Here is a 20,086-nt window from a genome sequence, read left to right as displayed (position 1 = left end):
CTGAACTTCGGTTCCCGAGGGCGTTCAACCTACCAGCGCCTTCAGACCATACCAATGGTATATAAGGCGCTATATAAATGCAAAATAACAATAACAATAACAATAAACCACAGTGCCCTTCTCTTGGCTGAATAGGCTGTAGAAGGACGCCTCCTAGTGCAGTGTATCTCTTTATAAAATAGCTTTCTCCTAGAAATGAACACTAGGGAGGTTTCACTATAATTGTCAGAACACAGTGTCAATTACTTCTCGCAATTGCTTCTCTCAGTGGCCTCCAACTCTCTGAATGAAGCATCACTCGTTTCACACAATTCCTCCTCTTGGTGGCATGTGTCAGCTGTCTGGCGTTTCTACGGCTCACTACTGCTGCCGGCCCCATAGCTTGTCCATGGTTTCCTTCCCGCAAGCTTTGTGAATATTTGGTAGCTTGTTCTCTTGCCAGTGCACAGCGTTACTCCCATTCCAGTCTATGCACTGCTTCACTGCCTCATAGGGAGTTGTTTTGCTCTGCTCGGCAGAGTTTGTTCCCCAGCTTTCCAGACTCGCAGCGTGCTGATCTCCTTCTGTATCTTGATGCTCCTCCACCACCATCCTGCATGGCTAACTCTCCTTCTGTATCTTGGTGCTCCTCCACCACCATCCTGCACGGCTCGCTCTCCTTCTGTATCTTGGTGCACCTCCACCACCATCCTGCATGGCTAACTCTCCTTCTGCATCTTGATGCTCCTCCACCACCATCCTGCACGGCTCGCTCTCCTTCTGCATGTTGGTGCTCCTCCTCCAGCACCATCCTGCATGGCTCGCTCTCATTCTGCATGTTGGTGCTCCTCCACCGCTATCCTGCATGGCTCGCTCCCCTTCTGCATCTTGGTGCTCCTCCACCTCCATCCTGCATGGCTCACTCTCCTTCTGCATCTTGGTGGCTCACTCTCCTTCTGCATCTTGGTGCTCCTCCACCGCCATCCTGCATGGCTCACTCTCCTTCTGCATCTTGGTGCTCCTCCACCACGGCTCACTCTCCTTCTGCATCTTGGTGCTCCTCCACCGCCATCCTGCATGGCTCGCTCTCCTTCTGCATCTTGGTGCTCCTCCACCACCATCCTGCATGGCTCGCTCTCCTTCTGCATGTTGGTGCTCCTCCACCGCCATCCTGCATGGCTCGCTCTCCTTCTGCATGTTGGTGCTCCTCCACCGCCATCCTGCATGGCTCACTCTCCTTCTGCATCTTGGTGCTCCTCCACCACCATCCTGCATGGCTCGCTCTCCTTCTGCATGTTGGTGCTCCTCCACCGCCATCCTGCATGGCTCACTCTCCTTCTGCATCTTGGTGCTCCTCCACTGCCATCCTGCATGGCTCACTCTCCTTCTGCATCTTGGTGCTCCTCCACCACCATCCTGCATGGCTCGCTCTCCTTCTGCATGTTGGTGCTCCTCCACTGCTATCCTGCATGGCTCGCTCCCCTTCTGCATCTTGGTGCTCCTCCACCGCCATCCTGCATGGCTCACTCTCCTTCTGCATCTTGGTGCTCCTCCACCGCCATCCTGCATGGCTCACTCTCCTTCTGCATCTTGGTGCTCCTCCACCACCATCCTGCATGGCTCGCTCTCCTTCTGCATGTTGGTGCTCCTCCACCGCCATCCTGCATGGCTCGCTCTCCTTCTGCATCTTGATGCTCCTCCACCACCATCCTGCATGGCTCGCTCTCCTTCTGCATCTTGATGCACCTCCACCACCATCCTGCACGGCTCGCTCTCCTTCTGCATGTTGGTGCACCTCCACCACCATCCTGCACGGCTCGCTCTCCTTCTGCATGTTGGTGCTCCTCCACCGCTATCCTGCATGGCTCGCTCTCCTTCTGCATCTTGATGCTCCTCCACCACCATCCTGCATGGCTCACTCTCCTTCTGCATGTTGGTGCACCTCCACCACCATCCTGCACGGCTCGCTCTCCTTCTGCATGTTGGTGCTCCTCCACCGCTATCCTGCATGGCTCGCTCTCCTTCTGCATCTTGATGCTCCTCCACCACCATCCTGCATGGCTCGCTCTCCTTCTGCATGTTGGTGCACCTCCACCACCATCCTGCATGGCTCGCTCTCCTTCTGCATGTTGGTGCTTCTCCACCGCCATCCTGCATGGCTCGCTCTCCTTCTGCATCTTGGTGCTCCTCCACCGCCATCCTGCATGGCTCACTCTCCTTCTGCATCTTGGTGCTCCTCCACCACCATCCTGCATGGCTCACTCTCCTTCTGGAATTTGTCTGCTCTGCAGGTGCTACTCTCACTTTAATTTACAGCAGCGCTCATGTGACCATGGTAGTCTGTTTTCCAAATAGAAATTGGTGCCTTTTTTTTTTATTGGGCACTTCAGAACAGGCCATGCACATTTTATGCATTTTTTAAAAGATTTCAAGATTGATCTACATATGGTTTTGTCTCATCAAAACTCTTCAGATATTTAGTTACCGATGGGTATATAAACAGCAGAATACAGCCTACATTTTTGTTTCTTATTGTGGCATTGATAAAGTTAGAAAAATTGATGCAGTTCAAGCCTATTTCTCACTGTTAAATTGTGATGGTGAAAGAAAATTCTTTGGGAATTGTGCACACAGCCAATCGTTCCCAGTGGGATGCAGGGATAGACTCCTTCCGCTTTGTACGTGGAGCTGTTCTTTGTACTCTACCGTTACGCACAGGTTTCTCTGTGTGAATGCTAGACTCTGGCACGGTCTTTAGGTGAGCAAGACCATGTCACAATGGGATGAAGGATTGCTCTGCAGCAACTGTCCTTATTCCCTGTACTGCGTTTACATGTTTCACCATGCGGAGAAGTCATTGCCTTAACCTTTCTGCTTGATTTCCTCATAGGATGGGTTTGTGCAAAATGTCCATATCCCCAAAGTACGTGTGGATCCTGATGGCCGCTGTGCGGTTATGCTGATTTATGGAACCAGACTGGTGGTGCTGCCTTTCAGGAGGGAGACGCTGTCGGATGAACATGAAGGTCTCATGGGAGAAAAGTAAGCATTTGCACTGATTGTTTGCCCATCCCTGTGGGTTGGGTGGGGGAGGAGGGAGGGAGTACATTTGATGTGGGTTGCTTTATTTGACTCTCGTTATTTTTAAAGAATACCTTTAATTTTCAGCTTGTGTAACTTGATAAATGACTCTCTCTCCCCTTCTCCTCCCCTCCTTTCTGCCCCCCCCCTCTTTGTGCAGTGGAAGGGCAGCTTAAAATTGAAGGACTGCAGTCACCCAATTTACCTTTCTTTGTATGTTGTTTAGCAGGCTGAGATATAACTGAAACCTTACTCTAACACGCTCAGGTGCTATGCTTAGCGGTCTGCTGAGACGTAGACCTGTTGAGGCTGGGCAAGGTGTTTATCAGGCCTGCATAAGGGGATTGGTCGGGCAGGGCAAGCATACTGCTCCAATCGCCCAAAGGTCTACCCTGGTGTTTCCCACAAGCTCTCACAGGCTAAACATCCCCCACTATCAACAGCCATAACTCCCCTTGTTTTGATACTGCACCAGACCTTAGTTATCGGAGTGATGCTGCAACCTTGCAGGGGGATCTTTACGATGAAACAAGCAGAAAAGATGGAAGGTGGATTGTAGCTTCATCAAAACATGTGGCACACCTCGGCATAAAGAAAGGCATGGGGGCGCGAGACGGCTGCAGAATGGTGAAGAGCAGTGTGTTGGATGCGACGGAAGGGGTTTTGGAGTGGGGAAATGGGCACTTTCCAGCAAGGCTACAATCTCGAGTTTGCAGTCTCTGGCCCCTTGCTAGCTAAGGGTCTTAGTGGAGAGTTTTTAATTGTGCCAAAGCTAAATGAGACCAGAGCAAGGGCAGCCTTCCACGGGTATGGCTATGGAGGGGCTGCCATAAATTAGCATGTGCACAAGGTGTGAGCTACCTCTTCAGCCCCCCACAGGGAGGGTCTCCTGGAGCTAGGGAAGGAGCCGCCTCGCCCATTGACAGCCGTTTACACTACAGAAGAGTATAGAGGGGAGATGCTGTCGGGCTGTCTTTCTGAAGTACGTGGGTGTTGACTGAAATTGTGCTCTTACATTTACAACACAAGTTTGTAAGATGTGTTAAGGAAATGTAGGAGCAGGCGGCAGAAAGTACCCCACAATGCTTTAAGCAGGGGATGTTCAACAGAAAAAAGAAGCTTCCTGATAAATGAGCAAAATTATATTTTGCTGGGCTACTCTGTAAACTAGGTGTAGGGTTGTACAATGCTGCTTGTAATAACTCAATTATGTCTCCTTTGACCTTTGTGTGTGTATATATATTTCTGGAGCTTGTGGATCTGCTTGGCTCACATGCTCTGCATAGTCCGACATCTAGTGGAAGTCGCAGAGTATTAAAAGATCTGTTTTCGAAACGCAAAAAGACGTTGACGTGGCGTGAGTAGTAACACTATCCCTACTATGACATGTACTTTACCCATGGTCCTTCACGCATCTGTCCCTCAGATTGTTTTTTTTCCCACCATCGAAGTTGGTTGCAAATGCAGAGTTCTCTTCTAGGCTGATGTCTTTGAATTACTAAAGTTATATTGGTAGAATTTCTTCCTTTTCTTTATTGTTCGCTTCGCCGCAACAACTGTTAATCTACTCGACGGCTCCTGGCGAACACCCATGGCATCGACGACTCATCAATTAGTGCCCCGACGCAGCCTTAAAGACATTTTCAGACTTCGGCCCATGACATTAGGAAGAGTGGGGGGTGGTTCTCTATACTGATACCTTTTAGAGAATGTTTCTCTTATCCCCTTTCTCCTATTTTCACCCAGCTGCCCAGTTTAAACATAATGGACAAGACCCCATTTAAATTGGTTCCCTCCTGCCATCGTAAATACCCTTGGAAAGACACGCACCGAGTGTGCAACCACTATCTCCCTAGGGATCACGCTGAAAAACACTGTAAATCTTGTCACCTTTTCCGGCCAAAAACCCTAAAAGATCAGCGGACGAAACGCTGGGCTGCTCACGCTATGCAGGCCAAGCCTTCCATGGACGTGATGGAAGACTCCAGCGAGGGCAGTTACGGAGTCCTGAGTGAGGCCGAGGGCGATCGGGATCCGTCCGGACCCCAAGTGCGGGCCCCGACTCCTAGAATCAGGCCAACGATCCTGTGATGGAGAAAACACCCAGCGGCCACACCGCACACAAGCACGTTAAGGACATACCCCACGGTTGAATCGACAGCATTGTCGAGCGTCAAGGCACGTGCAGTGATCAGGAGTAAAGCCTCAGTTTCCTGGGTCCTCGCGCACGCCTTCACCTACCGACCGTTCCCAAAAGCGGAAAGCGAAGGTCGGTTCGGACACTGCATATAAAAAGGCCCTCCTTTCGCGTGCCTAGGAACAGGCGTCAAAAGCTATCTCGGCGTCCCCTTAAAAGAGCACCGAAAATACAAGCGTTAATTAAAAAACACGTTAGCGCTTCACTACTAAAGGCAAAGTCGCCTAAAAACAATTTTGACACGCCTCACCCGCAAGTTCAGCAAAGAAGAGGGTCTACTCCCTTGGACACCCCGTCAGGGGCTATGCGTCACAAAGATGCCATTCCCTCAAAGCCCACTCTTGCTAAAAATGCCACTCCCTCCAAGGGCCCTGTCCTCTCAGGCTTCCCACCAGAATGTCATTTTAAACCAGAGCAATTTAATAACATTTTAGGGAGACTTTCCTGTTTCGTGGATTTCATGGACAAACACCCCGACCAACTAACAGCACTTAGGGATGCCTCACAGCCAGGGGCATCAACAGAGCCACCCCCTGCCAAAAAGTCTTGCCTTGAGCCACAGCCGAGCACCTTGGCTCTAGGCACTCCGGCCTCGGCTACCCACGAAACCACTTACTACCAAGACCCATATGATGACTCGTATTATGACGACCAGGCAGGGTGACCTCCACAGCCAGGAACAAGACCAGTACTACAATAATGACAATGATGATATTTATATAGTACAGTCACCAGACCATCAGGACCAGCCGGTTTCAGACTCGCCAGTTGACAAGCAACTACAGTATAACGGACGGTTACTGAAGGTGGCACTGTTAGGCAAGAATTCTCATTTCTGTGCTAATTCCTTTCAATCTTAGAGGCCCCCAGCTCTTTTGCTGAACTTTAGCACTGTTGGGCAAGATTGTATGTAGTAACCCTGTGGGAACTACACCAACTTTGTTAGGCAAGATTGTATGCAGTACCCTTTGGGTGCACTACAACAACCCTGACCACCTGGCAATAGGAACCCAACCTTTGTTATAAGTCTGCACTACACAGGTTGGTAGCGTGTGTAGCAACCACACTTATCTCAAGAGGGGTCAATGTGAGCTGTTGGGGAGTTGCACAGAGTTTCACACTGACAACTATTCAAATAAACTCTTACACACAAGGTTTCTTGATAAAACAATGATTCATGTATTTGTCAGTTAGAATAAGCCTTCTTCAGAAGGGAGCAATATAAAGCAACACACAAATATACTAAAAGAATACACACTCTTTTAAATCGGCAAATGCCCATTTGAGATGACACAGGCACTGCCTACACCCTCGGGTGACTTCTATAGCTAGGGTGCTGTTGGCATTAAAATCAATGTTGAATTTAGAATATTCTTGATTTGTGTTAGAGAAGAGCGTTCAGAATAAAACAAGTATTCACACTGGTATTCTTAAGTGGGTAAGTACTTTCAAAACTCCTCCCCAATGCCAAGTCGGTTAACTTTTTCCTGGAAGGAAGGCCAAACACATAAGCAGAAGAGAGGAGTCATTCAGGGAGCCAGGCCAGCCAATTTTAAGTTGGCAAAAGTCAAGGTAACTGAAGCAATTCTTGCACGTAAGTAGAACGTCTTTTCCAATGTTTAAAAAGTCTTTGGCCACAAGCTGATTAGGCTTGTGGAGTAAAGAAGCTGATGGCAACTCTACAAATTCAACCAAGCAATTCTCCAATGAAGACAAGCAAGGTGGCACAACAAAAGGTAAGTTCTCTTAGACTTTACAGTACCTTTAGGTTGAAGAAAAAGTGCAGCAGAGGGCTTCTGTTCCTGTGCAGCTCTGCAGATCTCACTGTTCCTGGGACTTGGTTGTGGGGACAAGAGGGAGGACTTCTGTGGACTCCTGCACTGCATTGGGACGGTCACCGCTTGCAGCCGGCAAAGCAAGTGGCACTTCTGTGTTTCAGCTCCATGCGTCTACCGCAAATAGCAACACAGCGGTTCCTGGCTGTCGAGATGGGTTTTCCTTGCATCTGGGTGCTGCACTCTGTTGAGGGGGCTCGGGCTCGGTCAGTCCTGCTTCCTGGGAGCCCAGTTGTTCTTCCTGGAGCTCTTGGCCAGCTTAAAGGCAACGCACACAAACTGGTGTTCCTCTCCCTGGCTATACGGTTCTAGCAGTGGAAACTCAACCAGCTTCGAGAGGATGTCCAGGTGGCTTACTATGGAGTAGAGTCGTCCTTGTACAGGCTTTTCTGTCGCTACAAATTTGGAGTTGCAGCAGGGCTTCACCGGGCAAATACACGGTCCAGGAGTTGCAGCAGGCATCCTCTTAAAGTTCTTCTTAGGATTCCTTCGTCCAGTGCTCAACTCTGCCTTCAAAGCCAAAAAGCCTCACCTTTTATGCAGCTTGCTCCCATTCATTCCAGCCTAGTCGTCAGTCAACAAGTAGGGTGGCTGTCCTGGCCGGCCGGCCACCCATTTACCTAAAGAGTGCATTCCTGTCTCGTAGGAGACTTGAGCACGGGGAGATTTTGGCACCTCCATTGCTTCCTGCCCCTGCCAGATACCCTGGAACCAGAGGTGGACTTCACTCGTGAATCCCGCCAAAGGCAAAATGAACGAAGGGACCAAACCTGGTTTGGCGCGCAGAGTAAATCTCAAGAAGGACCTTTCTACAAATAAATGATGAAAAAAGACGACCAGGCATTTTGACAAAAATGGCACCCATGGGTGTTTTGCCGTGGCTGCGAACGCAGCCCGCGGTAAAGTCCCATATTGGTAGTAAAAAGTAAACCACTGCCACCAGCCAATCAGTGAGGACAGGGTAACATAAACATTTTACATGAGAAGCTAGACGAAGGGAATACTAAGTAACCCCTACAGCACCCTATTGTAAGATGGTGTGTGTGCTGGAGCTAGAAAGTCAGTTTCAGTTTACTGCTCTGGAAAACTGTAATTTATCCCAGAGAAGCTTTTAAAAAGAAAAACGAAAAATCGGAAAAAAGCTTTTTTTTTCACTTGGCAAACCATTTTAATTTCAGAAATTACACTGTGCAAATTGGCAGTGTGTTCTAACCTTCTGCTGCTTTAAATTGCACTGACTCATTTCAATGAAATGGATGTTTCCTGCTGCCTCACAGTGTGTTTGAGGTTTTCCATCATGGCTGCCTAGACTCCTTGTTTGCATGAGGCTGGCTGTGTATCTAAAGTGCTTCCCTCCATCGTCTGCAGTAATTGGCTGTTGGCTTTGTTTTCAAGCCAATCGGGGGTCCGGCAGGCTTCAGCCGGCACCTGTTTCAAAGGTCTACTTTCTAAGGTCTCTGTCAGCTTCACAGGCTGCATCATGAGATTCTGCAACAGCCAAAGCCTCATTGTCACTGAGGCTGCTTCCCTGGACTATTGGACTGCCATGACTCTCTTACCATATTCTGTTTGGGTTAGTTCCCTCCTTGATTTACCTCTACTCCCTTCTCAGAGGGTACTCAACTCTTCCTGTCATGCTCTCATGTGAAGCTTATCTATACTCCCCTCTACCATCTGACTACCACTCTACATTCCTTAACTTCTGGTCTCCCATTTAACTTGAAAGTCAAACTTGGGTGTATTTTTGCATTTACTTGAAAGTTCAACTTCAGTGTATTTCTGCATCTAACTTTTGGCCATTGATTGTAACCTGCTGGCCCAGTGACTGTTCAATACTGTTTTACTTGCTTACTCCTCCCTCTGCCTCTTCTCATTCCCACTCATGGCGCTTTCTGTTTCTCCCATCTATTCCAACTGCTTCTCTATCAACTACCCTTCCCTTCTCACTAAGTCTGGAAAAAAGAAATTTAAAAAGGATATCTTGGCCTCCAACCCTGGACTCCCCATCGCTGATGCCTATACCAGCGCCTCTTCCAGACAGACCCTCACCGACATCCTCTTTGTTGTTTGTTCGCCGGATCTATGGACCCCCCATATCTCTGAGCTTTGTCCTATCTCCTCCTCTCCCATTAATGGTGGCACTCGTTGGGATGTCCTCATGGCTTCTTTCGACTCCTCCAGAGTCATCCTTAATGTCTACCTAAATGGCACTGTCATGGTCCAAGATCCTCAGGCCAATCTCCTCCTCTTCGATAGGCGTTTCTCCTCACCTCATCAACTTCCTCTCTGTTAGGCAGAAACCTGTGCAATTCCCTTAGGGACCACTGCAAAAGATTTAAGACTACAGGTGTTGGCAGTAAACCCACTTGGTAGCAGTCTGCACCACCCAGATTTACCTGGTAGCTGTGGCTGAGCAGTCAGACTTCCCTCAAGAAGAGTTAGGCAGTATGCAAAGTATACACAATAGGCACTCAGATACAATAATACAAGCAAACACTGACCAGCGCTTTGGTATCAACGGACATAATTATTTATTTAAAAACACAGTTTGAAAACACTCCAGCACTCTTATTGTAAGATATTCTAAACAGTTACTATTGTAATATATACACCTCTTTTTCCTTATCTGATAAGTCACAGTAAAACACCACTTATTTTCATACAGAGGTGAGCGCTTAACTAGATTGCACTCCAATAAGTTTGTGAGAAAGGGAGGGAAAAAGACAGAATATGGAAAGGTACACCACTCTAAGATTCAGGAACACTATAAGCAAGGCAGAAGAGCAAAAGTCACTGGTGAGCCAAAGTCCAAAGGCTGGGCCCACTCTTAGAGAGAGCAGAGCACAAATGCGCCCAAGATCACAGTTACACTAGGCTTAGAAAGTCTTGCAGAGGGTTCAAAAAGAGTTTAGAGAGGCTTAGGAAAGTTTAGCCAGGGTGTCCCAGGCTAACCCAGGTTCGAAAGCCGGGGGCTAAATCTACCCCGTACAGTCGGTAGCAAGGGAAGCCAGGCGGGACACGGTACCTTAAGTGGGAAGGATCCTCCAGCGTTGGCAGTTGTTCCTGGTAGTGGGTGCAAGTTTCGTCGTCGTCCAGGGGAAGAGAAGATCTCGACTTGGAGGAAAGATGAAGGTCGTTGCACTACCAGGGCAGAAACCAGCTGCAGATTTTTCCGGTTAAAGGTGGTACATTTGTTTTGCGGTCGTGGTAAAACGTGGTATCCCGGTTGCCGGGGTGCTTGGCACGGGCAAGGCGGCCACGAGGTACGTCGGGAAAGAGAAAAGACGGTGAAACTGGTTAACCCCACGAGTCAAAGGAAGACTCTCCCGCGGGAGATCTGTCGTTGGGAAAAGTGGTGAGGCAGTCCAGCAGGGCTCCACCGGTAGTGGTGTCGTGGCAGGTCGGCTCAGCTTCTCCCTCGTCGGATTCTTAGGTCCTGTGGCGACTTCTGAAGTTCCAGTCCCCAAAGCCCTGCTTTTATGCAGCAAACCCCCATTCACTCAGCCTAGCTGTCACTCAAACATGCTAAGTGGTGAGCCGGCCGGCTCACCACTTGGGCCAATCAGGACGGAGTGTGACTTGAGTTGCCTAGGCAACTCAGTCCAGGGTGCCTAAATCCCCCTCCACCCCTCCTAAGTACCCCAGACAGAGTGGCACCACTTTGGAGGGCTTCTGTGGAGAAGCCTGCCAAAAAGTGGAACAAAGGGCTCGACTTGGGTTGGAGTCTCAGAAGAGAACACAAACGCCATTTTAGAATCAAGTTTTGGCAAAAAATACCAACCGGAGAATTAATATTAATTAAATAAACCGGCGGTATGTTCGAGGCTACCGTAAATAATTAAATAAAAGTAGTAGCCTAAAACAATGGGAAATCCCATAGGAAAATATTCGCGGTTGAATATAAAAAGTAGTATCCACTGCCACCAGCCAAAACTCGATCAGGGGGGACGGAGACGTGCCCCCTCGACTAACAGACCCTGGGGCAATCGAATTGCCCCAGCCAGTACGTCCACAATATGATGGTTTGTACTGGTTCTGTTCAGAATTTGACTAGTAAAGTCAATGGTGACTTTACATGCCCTGGGAGACAGTAGTCAGTCCCAGGGTATGGAGTCTATATTGGGGGGTCACTATGACACCCCTGTGTCACTGCACTGAGGGTGCTGTGTAACACACATCACAAAAACACATGAAGCCCTATGGAGTAAAAGACCCCATAGCCCATTAAACACATCTAGAGTCAGAGGAACACACTCAAATCATGTCCAAGAGTGAGGGTAAAAGAGGCAGGAGAAAAAAATAAACCCCAAAAATCCAGCAAAGCTGCTGGGGGACTCACTAGGTTAGGAAATTCAGCCTAAACAGATAATTCTCCCTAACACTCATCTCCAGCTGTCCCCTCCTCTCACTCCCTGGCTACCTTACCCACTTTTTCCTCCTCCTCTGCCACTCTTCAGGCTACCTCCACAACTCCGCAGGGCGTACCTTTGATTTCTACCCCTCCCCGGAAGGTCTTTAAGGCCGGCAACCTTCTTCATCTTGCCACTCTCAACTCTCGCTCTGCTGTCAAACACGCCTCTGACATCTGCCATCTCCTTGAAGTGCTCGTTCTTACGGAGTCATGATTCGTGGATAGCTCTGTCACAAGCTTGACACTCTACTCCCTGAGGGCTACAAGATCCTCTCCGCACCCAGATCCACTAGACCTGGAGGGGGCGTAGCCCTGATCTTTCCTGTGTGGATTCCTGCAACTATCATTCCCATTCAGATTTACTCCTCTTTTGAATGTCTTGTCTGCAGGCTGTCACTCTCTCCTAGCCACTCTCTTTCTGTTGATACTCTCTACCGGACCCCCAGGCAAATCACCTCTTTTCTCTGAGTGGGCCAACCTCTCCTCCTCCCTCCTGTCCTCAACCACTCAACTCCTCCTCCTTTGTGACCTCAACATTCACCTCAATTCTCACTGTCCCTCATCGCTGCTCTTTCGCAACCTCTGCGATACCCTCTCCCTCTCTATCCTCCCCCTCTCTATCCTCCCCTCTGGCCCGACGCACTCTGCAGGACACACACTTGATGTCTTGATCTCCCCTGGCCCCCCCCTCTCTATTCCTCTGACCACTCCTCTCTCCTGGAGTGACCACTGCCTCCTCTCCTCCCATCTCACTCTTCTCCCCAAGCCAACCACACCCCAACACTTCCAATTACCTTCTCGGACATCCGACCTATGAAGCGTGTGTCAGCTGAGGCTTTCGCTGCCACCTTCTCTCGCCCTCCTCCTCCCCTGGCTGACTCTCACCCCGAAACAACCCTGTCCCTTCTCTACTCTTCATCTCTGATACTCTTGATGCTCTTGCCCCTGTCATGAGGATCCGCTTGAAGTCCAAAGCCAAGTGCAATTCCTGGTCTGATTCCGACCCAGCTACACTTAAACGTAAGTTTAGGGCGGCTGAGAGGAAATGGAGGTCTTCTTGCTCATCCTCTGACAAACTGGCCTGTCGCCTGCTCCAAAGGCAATACCGACTCTCTGTCCGCACTAAGAAGAGAGCCCGCATTCAAGCCTGTGTCTCTGCGGCATCCAACAACTCGGCCGAACTTTTTAAAATTTGCAAGGAGCTTGCCAACCCTGCAGCAGTCTCCTCCCCTCCTCTTGCCTCCCAGGCTCTCTGCAATGCCCTTGCCTCGCACTTTATCTCTAAAATCCAGGACATCCTGTCCACCCTCGCCTCCTCTCCCCCTCCTATTCCCTCTGTCTGTGCTTGGAGACCCCCTTTTAAGCACCCCCCCACCACCCTTCTCTTCCTTTCCTATTTTCTCCCCTGACGAGGTCGCTAGACCAGTCCGATCTATGAAAGCCTCGTCAAAACATGTTCGTCCCTGTTCCTCCAAAACCATCAAGGACCACACTGACACCCTCGCTCCTGCCCCTGCTGATTTTTGCAACCACTCGTTTGCCTCAGGATCCTTCCCCCTCCCCTCTGAAGCACTCCCTTGTGCATCCTCTTCTCAAGAAACCCACAGCTGATCCTTCCTGTCCGGCAAACTATCGCCCAATTTCCATTACCCCCTTTCTGGGCAAACTCCTGGAAACGCTGGCCATCTCTCAGCTTAACCTTCATTCAGATTCTGTTAGTTGTCTCCATGACCACCAGTCTGGCTTCAGAGCGGCCAGAAACACGGAAACTGCTCTCCTCAATATCCGTGAATATCTGTTCTCCAACCTTGATTCTAACATTCCCTCTGTCCTCATCCTTCTTGATCTCTCTTCTGCCTTCCACACGGTTAACCACACCATCCTGCTCAACCGTCTCCGTGATAATCTGGGTATCACTGATCAGGCTCTGGCCTGGCTGACCTCTTTCCTCTCTGATCGACCCTCCCAGGTCCAACTGGGGTCTTTCCTATCATCTATCTTCCGCTCCACCTGTGGGGTTCCCCAGGGGTCTAACCTCTCACCCTGGCTTTTCAACCAATACCTGGCAACTCTCGCTCACTGCATTGCCATTTTCTGCTCAAATTTCCAGTACTATGCTGATGACACTCAACTCATTTTGCGGCTGCCCTCGGCCACCTCCTCTCCCTCTCTCATCTCTGACTGCCTAACTGCCATTCAAAATTGGTGTGCCGCCAATGATCTTTGTCTGAATGCCAGCAAGACGGAGATCCTCATCGGCACACCATCTCCATCCTTTTCCCTCATTCTCTGGCCGGCCTCCCTTGGCCCCCCTCCTACCCCTACCTGCGAGGCTAAGAACCTTGGCGTCATCTTTGACTCCACACTTTCCTTCTCGCCCCATATCTCTGATGTCTCTAAAAAGTCAAACTTCCGACTGCACCTCCTCAGAGGTATTCTGCCTTTCCCCTCCTTCCCCATTAACTCATGGTATCCCAAGCTCTGGTTCTCTCTAGCTTGGACTATTGTAACAGCCTCTTTCTAAATCTACCTGCCTCCACTCTCCGCCCTCTACAACTTATCCAGAACAGGACTGCGAGACTTGTCCTTGGCCTCAAACCCTGGGATCGTATCTCTCCAGCTTTGAAATCTCTCCATTGGCTCCCAGTGGATGCAAGGATTAAATTCAAAACCCTCTGCATTGTCCACAAGGCTTTCTGGGGTCTGGGTCCAAAATATCTTCAGCTATCTCTCAGCAAATACCTCCCCTCTCGAGCTCTTCGCTCCTCTACCTCTAACTCCCTCAGGGTCAGTCGTTTTTCAAAGAAACGAGCTGGGGGCAGATCTCTATCTTCGGCTGGGGCCTCCCTCTAGAACAGCCTCCCTGCCACTCTAAAACTTGAGGAGAACCATCTCCGGTTCCGGAAGCACCTCAAAACCTTCCTCTTTGCTTCCGCCTTCGTTCCCCTTCTCCCCTGCTGATCTGCTCTCTTGGCACTGTGCACCTGGCCACCCTCTGTCCCCTGGGCCCAGGTACCTGCTCCCCCTGCCACCTTCCTGCACTGCTTCCTGGCCACCCCTTACACTGGGGACTGTATCTGTACCCATACAGCCCCCCCCATTTTTCTTCTTTTTCTGCACTTATTCAGACTTGCCCAGTCTGCTGCCTTAAACACAGCACTTGCCACTTGCTGGCTGCACTACCACAGTTTGCCTATTTATTTTTTTTATCTGCGCTCCTCGGCTTCTGCACTTTCCACTCTCCCCTTTCCATGCACTTTTTTTCCCCATTCCCTTTTCCATGCACTTGTGTGTATGTCACTGGGCCTAGTAAGATCGTTTTTATGTTGTGCTGTGTTCTCCCTTGTTCCCCTCCCTTGCCTAGTCGCGCTCTGAAACACTTGTGTGCGAGCGCGATACAAATAAAATATCATATCAGAAGGTATTCAGACCTTTGGGAAATCTGAAAGACCTCTCTGTGCCACTGCACTGAAGGTGCTGAGTGACACAATATAAAAGATGATGCCTATGGAGCTTGTCAGACTCCACAACCAAAACGAAAGTGTACCAAATCACATTAAAATACATGAGTGGGAAAAAGGGTCTCACTCTCTCCAGGTTAAAAAATCAAGTCCTACATGTTGGACATTGTTGTTCCGCACCGGGGGGCAGAAAGTGCGTGTACGACAAGCACGATCCCCTCCGCAGTGCATAGCCAAAGAACTACTGGACATGGAGAGTCCCACAGTGCGGGCAGCATACACTTTCCCACATTAAGAGGTCCGGGGTGATCAACAGGCCAGCATGTTACCCCTCACTAACTGAGTAGGCGCTCCTTTCGGCCGCCGGATCAGCAGCATAGGAGAGTAGACTGTATTGGCAGCCGTGAAGAACTTGGCATGCTGGCTCTGGCAACCCTGGGACCCATGTCTCTCGGACTTAGGCGTGGGGGCGGGAGGGCCTCCAATCGAAGGCAGGGGGGAGTGGGGAGGACTGGTCTCCTTCCTCCTTACTCGCTCTGGATCTCTACCTGTCCTTTTTCTCTCTATCCTTTCTGTTATGAGAACATTTTAAAAATCCAATATTGATGATCTTTACCAGGTTGTTGTAGCTACGAAGTTTGTGCTTTTCCGCCAGATCTAAAAAAAATAATAAAGTCCTCAAAATCCAGCAAAGTTGCTGGGGGTCTCTAAGGTGGGGGGAATTGGCATATTTCTGAGAATTCTCCCTAACACCTATGATTTTACTCCCCATGAATAGCTGTGTGCTATACTAAATATGTATGATGAGGTCTGACTTCCCTAGAATTACTGTTGGGTATGTTTTCTGAATAAGGTATACACTTTGGGCTGTGTACCTTTAGGCAGTGTGGTGTGCTTTTATAATGTTTGACTATGACCAGTACTTACCCCAAGACTTAACTTGGCCTACTTGTATTAAAAATTAACCTTTATTTTTATACTACTTCTGGTTGTAAGTGCTTCTATTGAATCCTTGGTATACTACTGGTTATAGTTACTTTCCTACAGCCCTTTCTTCCTCCTAAAATGAGGCTGTTCTGTCTATGCTACCATGTACTTAGCATCCTTCTGCTAAGAGTGGAGTCTTGTACTGTCTCAGTATGGTTTTACTGGGTTGTAGGTCATATGGTCGAAAACAAAAGGATCGAATGCCTTTTGATCAACAGTAAAATGATCGAAAAAAAGGGTCAATTTTCTTTTTTTTAAATGGGGGCTCCCCCCCACCCCCCTTTTTCTTTATTAAAAACATTTTTTTTTACCAACTCCAACTAAAATATATATATTTCTGATGTTTGTTAATCTGCTTAGAATCACATGCTGTGCATAGGTCCGACATCCAGTGGTCACTGCGGAGTATTGCATTTTGTTTTTCGTAGTCGAAAAAGGGGACGTCGACAAGGCGTGTCTGTAACACTATCCCTATAGTGACGTGCGTTTTACCCACAATCCCTCACGCGTCGAGGTCCCTCAGATTGTTTTTTTCCACCCAGCTTCTGGTCGCCTTACGCGGAGCTCCTAGAGAGACATTGCAAATACTTACTACGGACCTCGGTCCTTAATTATACTTATTATATTGTTAAAGATCCCTCCCCTCGACGTTAGCTGTGAAGCTGTTTCTCCGCCGAGCAAGTTTTCGACAGAGGGGAAGAGACGGAGGAGATCCTTCGGCGCTGCCGAACACGTGGCCTGGCCTCGCCGGCCAACATACAGTAGGGAGAGTGGGGGTTCGAACTTTTATCTTCTCTTTGAGAATGTCTTTCTTTCTCCCCTATCTTTCCCTTGGGGTTGTTATCACCAGTCATTATTGCCTCAGCTATGGAGAGGACACCTTTTAAGTTTTGCCCACGCTGTAGGGGCAAACACACTTGGAAGGATAAACACAAGCTCTGTAATCGTTGCTTGCCCCTCGATCATAAAGAAGACAGCTGCCTGTAAGCTCTTGAAACCAAGAACTCTTAAAGAACGGAAAGTTAAGAGGTGGGCGGACTACGCTATGTCGAAGTCAATTTCCTCACCCGCCGCCGCTGTTACAGAAAGTGACGAGGAGGGTGATAACTCGACATCCGTTAAGGAAATGATTAACCCCCAGAAGGAGCGCTCGCGCTCCTCGACGTCCGTCCCCGGCCCCGACGGGCTCGGCTCACGCCCTGCTTATGGGGATGAACACCCCGGCGACAAGGACGCACATAGACCCCATAGGCCTAAGCACACAACCCACGGCTCTTCTTCATCGAAGACGAAGGATCCATCAGCGCCGAAGGGGACGCAGGGCACTCCGGCGTCTACCTCAGACCGTAAGGGTCTCAAGCCCCACCCGCAAACGCAGCCGCGACCAGCGATTGGGCTTTCATCAAACACGGGCGCTACCTCAAGATCATCCGACATAACGCTCCATAGATCGGCCGTCGAGGAACAACGCGTAACGCAGGCAACGTCGACACCAGAGCCCTCTACTGACAATCTCGTTGTCGAGAGCCTGGCGAGAATTGTTTCCGAAGACAAACGTAAGCGGACGACGAAACAAACGTCGAATACCGCACAAAAAGCTATAGAAACGCCGAAAAAGCACAAGAGTAGCCAGGAACTGCCCCCTTCATCTAAGGGCACTTCTGAACTACCGGAGGGCTTTTCAGAGGGCGACGGAAACCTTTCTTTGACGTTGTGGGAGCGTTCTAAGTGTTTTGAAGGTGAAAACACTGATTTCCCCCCTCTAGACTATTCAGGGGTCTCCCATGAGACCCTTGAAAGACTCCATTCTTGTATGGAGAAAATGGAAAGGTTTTTGGGAAGCCAAAACCCACCCACACACAAAAGACCAAGAGAATGGCCCCAGGATGACCCTAGGGTCAAGATTCCTAGGCTGTTTCCCCATTCTACAGACATATATGACCTCACTGAAGAGGAGCAATACCTCCAGGAAGATGAGGAGTGTTTGGGTGGAGAGGAAGAACATGAGGAAGAGGGGTTTGAAGAAGATCCTTACACTAGTGCAGGAGCTTTTGAAGAAGATACAGCTACCTCGCAGCCCTGGCATTCCCCATCAGTGCAGCCTTGGCAATCCCCATCAGTGCACTCAGACCCTGATGTCTTACACCCTTCTCCTCCCAAGGATTCACCTATTGGAAACACCTCTCCCATAGATGACCAACCTTCACTTAATGCACTATTGCGCAAGGCAGCAGTGCATTTTGAAATAGACACAGGGGAAACTCTTCCTGACATAGACTTTGTAGAGAAAGTTATTAAAGAAAAAGCCCCTGTTAGTCAGTCTATTCCGCTCCTGGCTTCTATAAGGAGAAGAATAACTCCTTCCCTTTCCAATCCTGCCTTAGTCAGAGGGGTCAACCCTCGGATAGAAAAGCTCTTTAGCCCTTCGTCCTCTGACCCTTTGTACATCAGAGGACATTCTATTCCGGACTCCCTCGTAGTTACTAATACAAGAAAAAGAGCGGGGGTACCACTATCCACTAGTGAGGCACCACCTGACAAAGAGGGCAAGAAGCTCTATGCACTTGGGAAGAGAATCACGACCTCCGCCGCCTTCTCAACTAGGATTGCAAATAACAATTCCCTACTAGCTAGCTACGCAGATGCACAGTGGAGCAAGCTGCGCAGCGAAGCAGAGGACGCACCAGAACCCCTGCGTTCACGCCTGTTAGCTACAATCTCAGAGGGAACTCTTGTAAACCAGGGCATCGTAAAGAACTCCTTAGATGCCGCAGAGACGGCTGGCCGTTCCCTGGTTCAGGGAATACTTCTCAAACGCCATGTCTGGCTGCGCAATTCGGGTTTTAAGCCGGAAACCCAGGCTTCGCTGATAAATAAGCCCATAGAACAAACACATCTGTTTGGGAAAGCAGTTTATGAGGCCCTAGAACATGCGAAGAAAGAGTTTGATACCATCAAGACTCTTGACCAAATTTCTAGGCCCCCTAACAGACGCGGCTATGGCAATAGACGCTCCTTTCGTGGCCAACGCCAGCAGCAAAACCAACAGCAATTTTACTCTGCTACCAACTGGCCCTCTAACCAGGGTAACAACACCCAGTTCAGTCAAAGAGGCCAACGCCGTGGGAAAGGAAGAGGTCTCAACTCCTGCCCCAAAGGTTCCACGCCCAATAACATATGACCCGAAGATTCGGGTCCCCTCCCATGCATCACCGGTCGGGGGCCGGCTAACATCGTTCCTATCAGCATGGGAGGGAATATCGTCAGACCGCTGGGTATTATCCACCATAGCCCACGGATACTGCATCGAATTCAACGGTTCCCCGAAGTACAGACCCCCACGGAACCGACGCACGACACCGGAACACCTCACCATTCTTCTTCAAGAAGTAGAATAGTTACTGAAAAAAGAAGCTATAGAGGCTGTCCCCCTATCTCAGGTAACAGAAGGTATTTATTCAGTGTACTTCCTTGTACCCAAAAGGGACTTAACCATGCGCCCTGTATTAGATCTGCGCCCAGCGAACAAGTTTGTCAAACCCCAAATGTTTCGTATGGTGACCTTGCAGGAAGTAATCCCACTGTTATCACAAGGGGATTACATGACCACACTAGACATGAAAGATGCATACTTTCATATTTTAATGTTGTCAGCGCACAGAAAATACCTCAGGTTCAAGATAGAGAACAAACACTACCAGTTCAGAGTACTACCCTTCGGGATAGCATCTGCACCAAGGGTATTCACGAAAGTACTGGCAGTGGCAGCGGCCCACCTGCGCAGGTTATCCATCCCGGTATACCCTTACCTCGACGACTGGCTCATAACAGGGGATTCTTGCGAAACATGCTTCTCCAATACCCAAAAGACCGTAGACCTTTTGTCCCAACTGGGCTTCTCCATCAACGAAAAGAAGTCCAGCTTAGACCCCAGCCAAATCAAACAATTCCTAGGGGCTCTAATTCGAACAAAGGACGGCCTCGTCTTCCCCTCCAACGAGAGGGTCCAAAACATGCTGTTTCAGATCCCCCATTATGTGGCAAATCGAGAGGTGACGGTACGCAAAGCAATGCGCTTGCTAGGGATGCTAGGGATGATGGCGTCATGTATTTATTTGGTACCTCACGCACGCCT

At 49.4% G+C, this 20,086-nt stretch overlaps 1 protein-coding gene across 4 annotated transcripts in view; it reads left to right on the top strand.

Moving 5' to 3' along the window:
* The window catches only part of CPSF1 (cleavage and polyadenylation specific factor 1), a 777,662-nt gene that overhangs the window by 137,758 nt on the left and 619,818 nt on the right, over positions 1-20,086 (top strand). For all 4 annotated transcript variants that reach the window (XM_069621953.1, XM_069621950.1, XM_069621951.1 and 1 more), the window contains exon 6: positions 2,870-3,021. In XM_069621953.1, the coding sequence (XP_069478054.1) occupies positions 2,870-3,021 (152 nt within the window). The remainder of the gene's footprint in view (positions 1-2,869; positions 3,022-20,086) is intronic.

This window comes from Ambystoma mexicanum, chromosome 5q (assembly GCF_040938575.1).
Source record: "Ambystoma mexicanum isolate Mex_15411 chromosome 5q, UKY_AmexF1_1, whole genome shotgun sequence".
In the NCBI taxonomy this organism is placed as follows: domain Eukaryota; kingdom Metazoa; phylum Chordata; class Amphibia; order Caudata; family Ambystomatidae; genus Ambystoma; species Ambystoma mexicanum.
The sequence above is the reverse complement of the archived record's forward strand: the minus strand, read 5'-3'. Positions and strand labels throughout refer to the sequence as shown.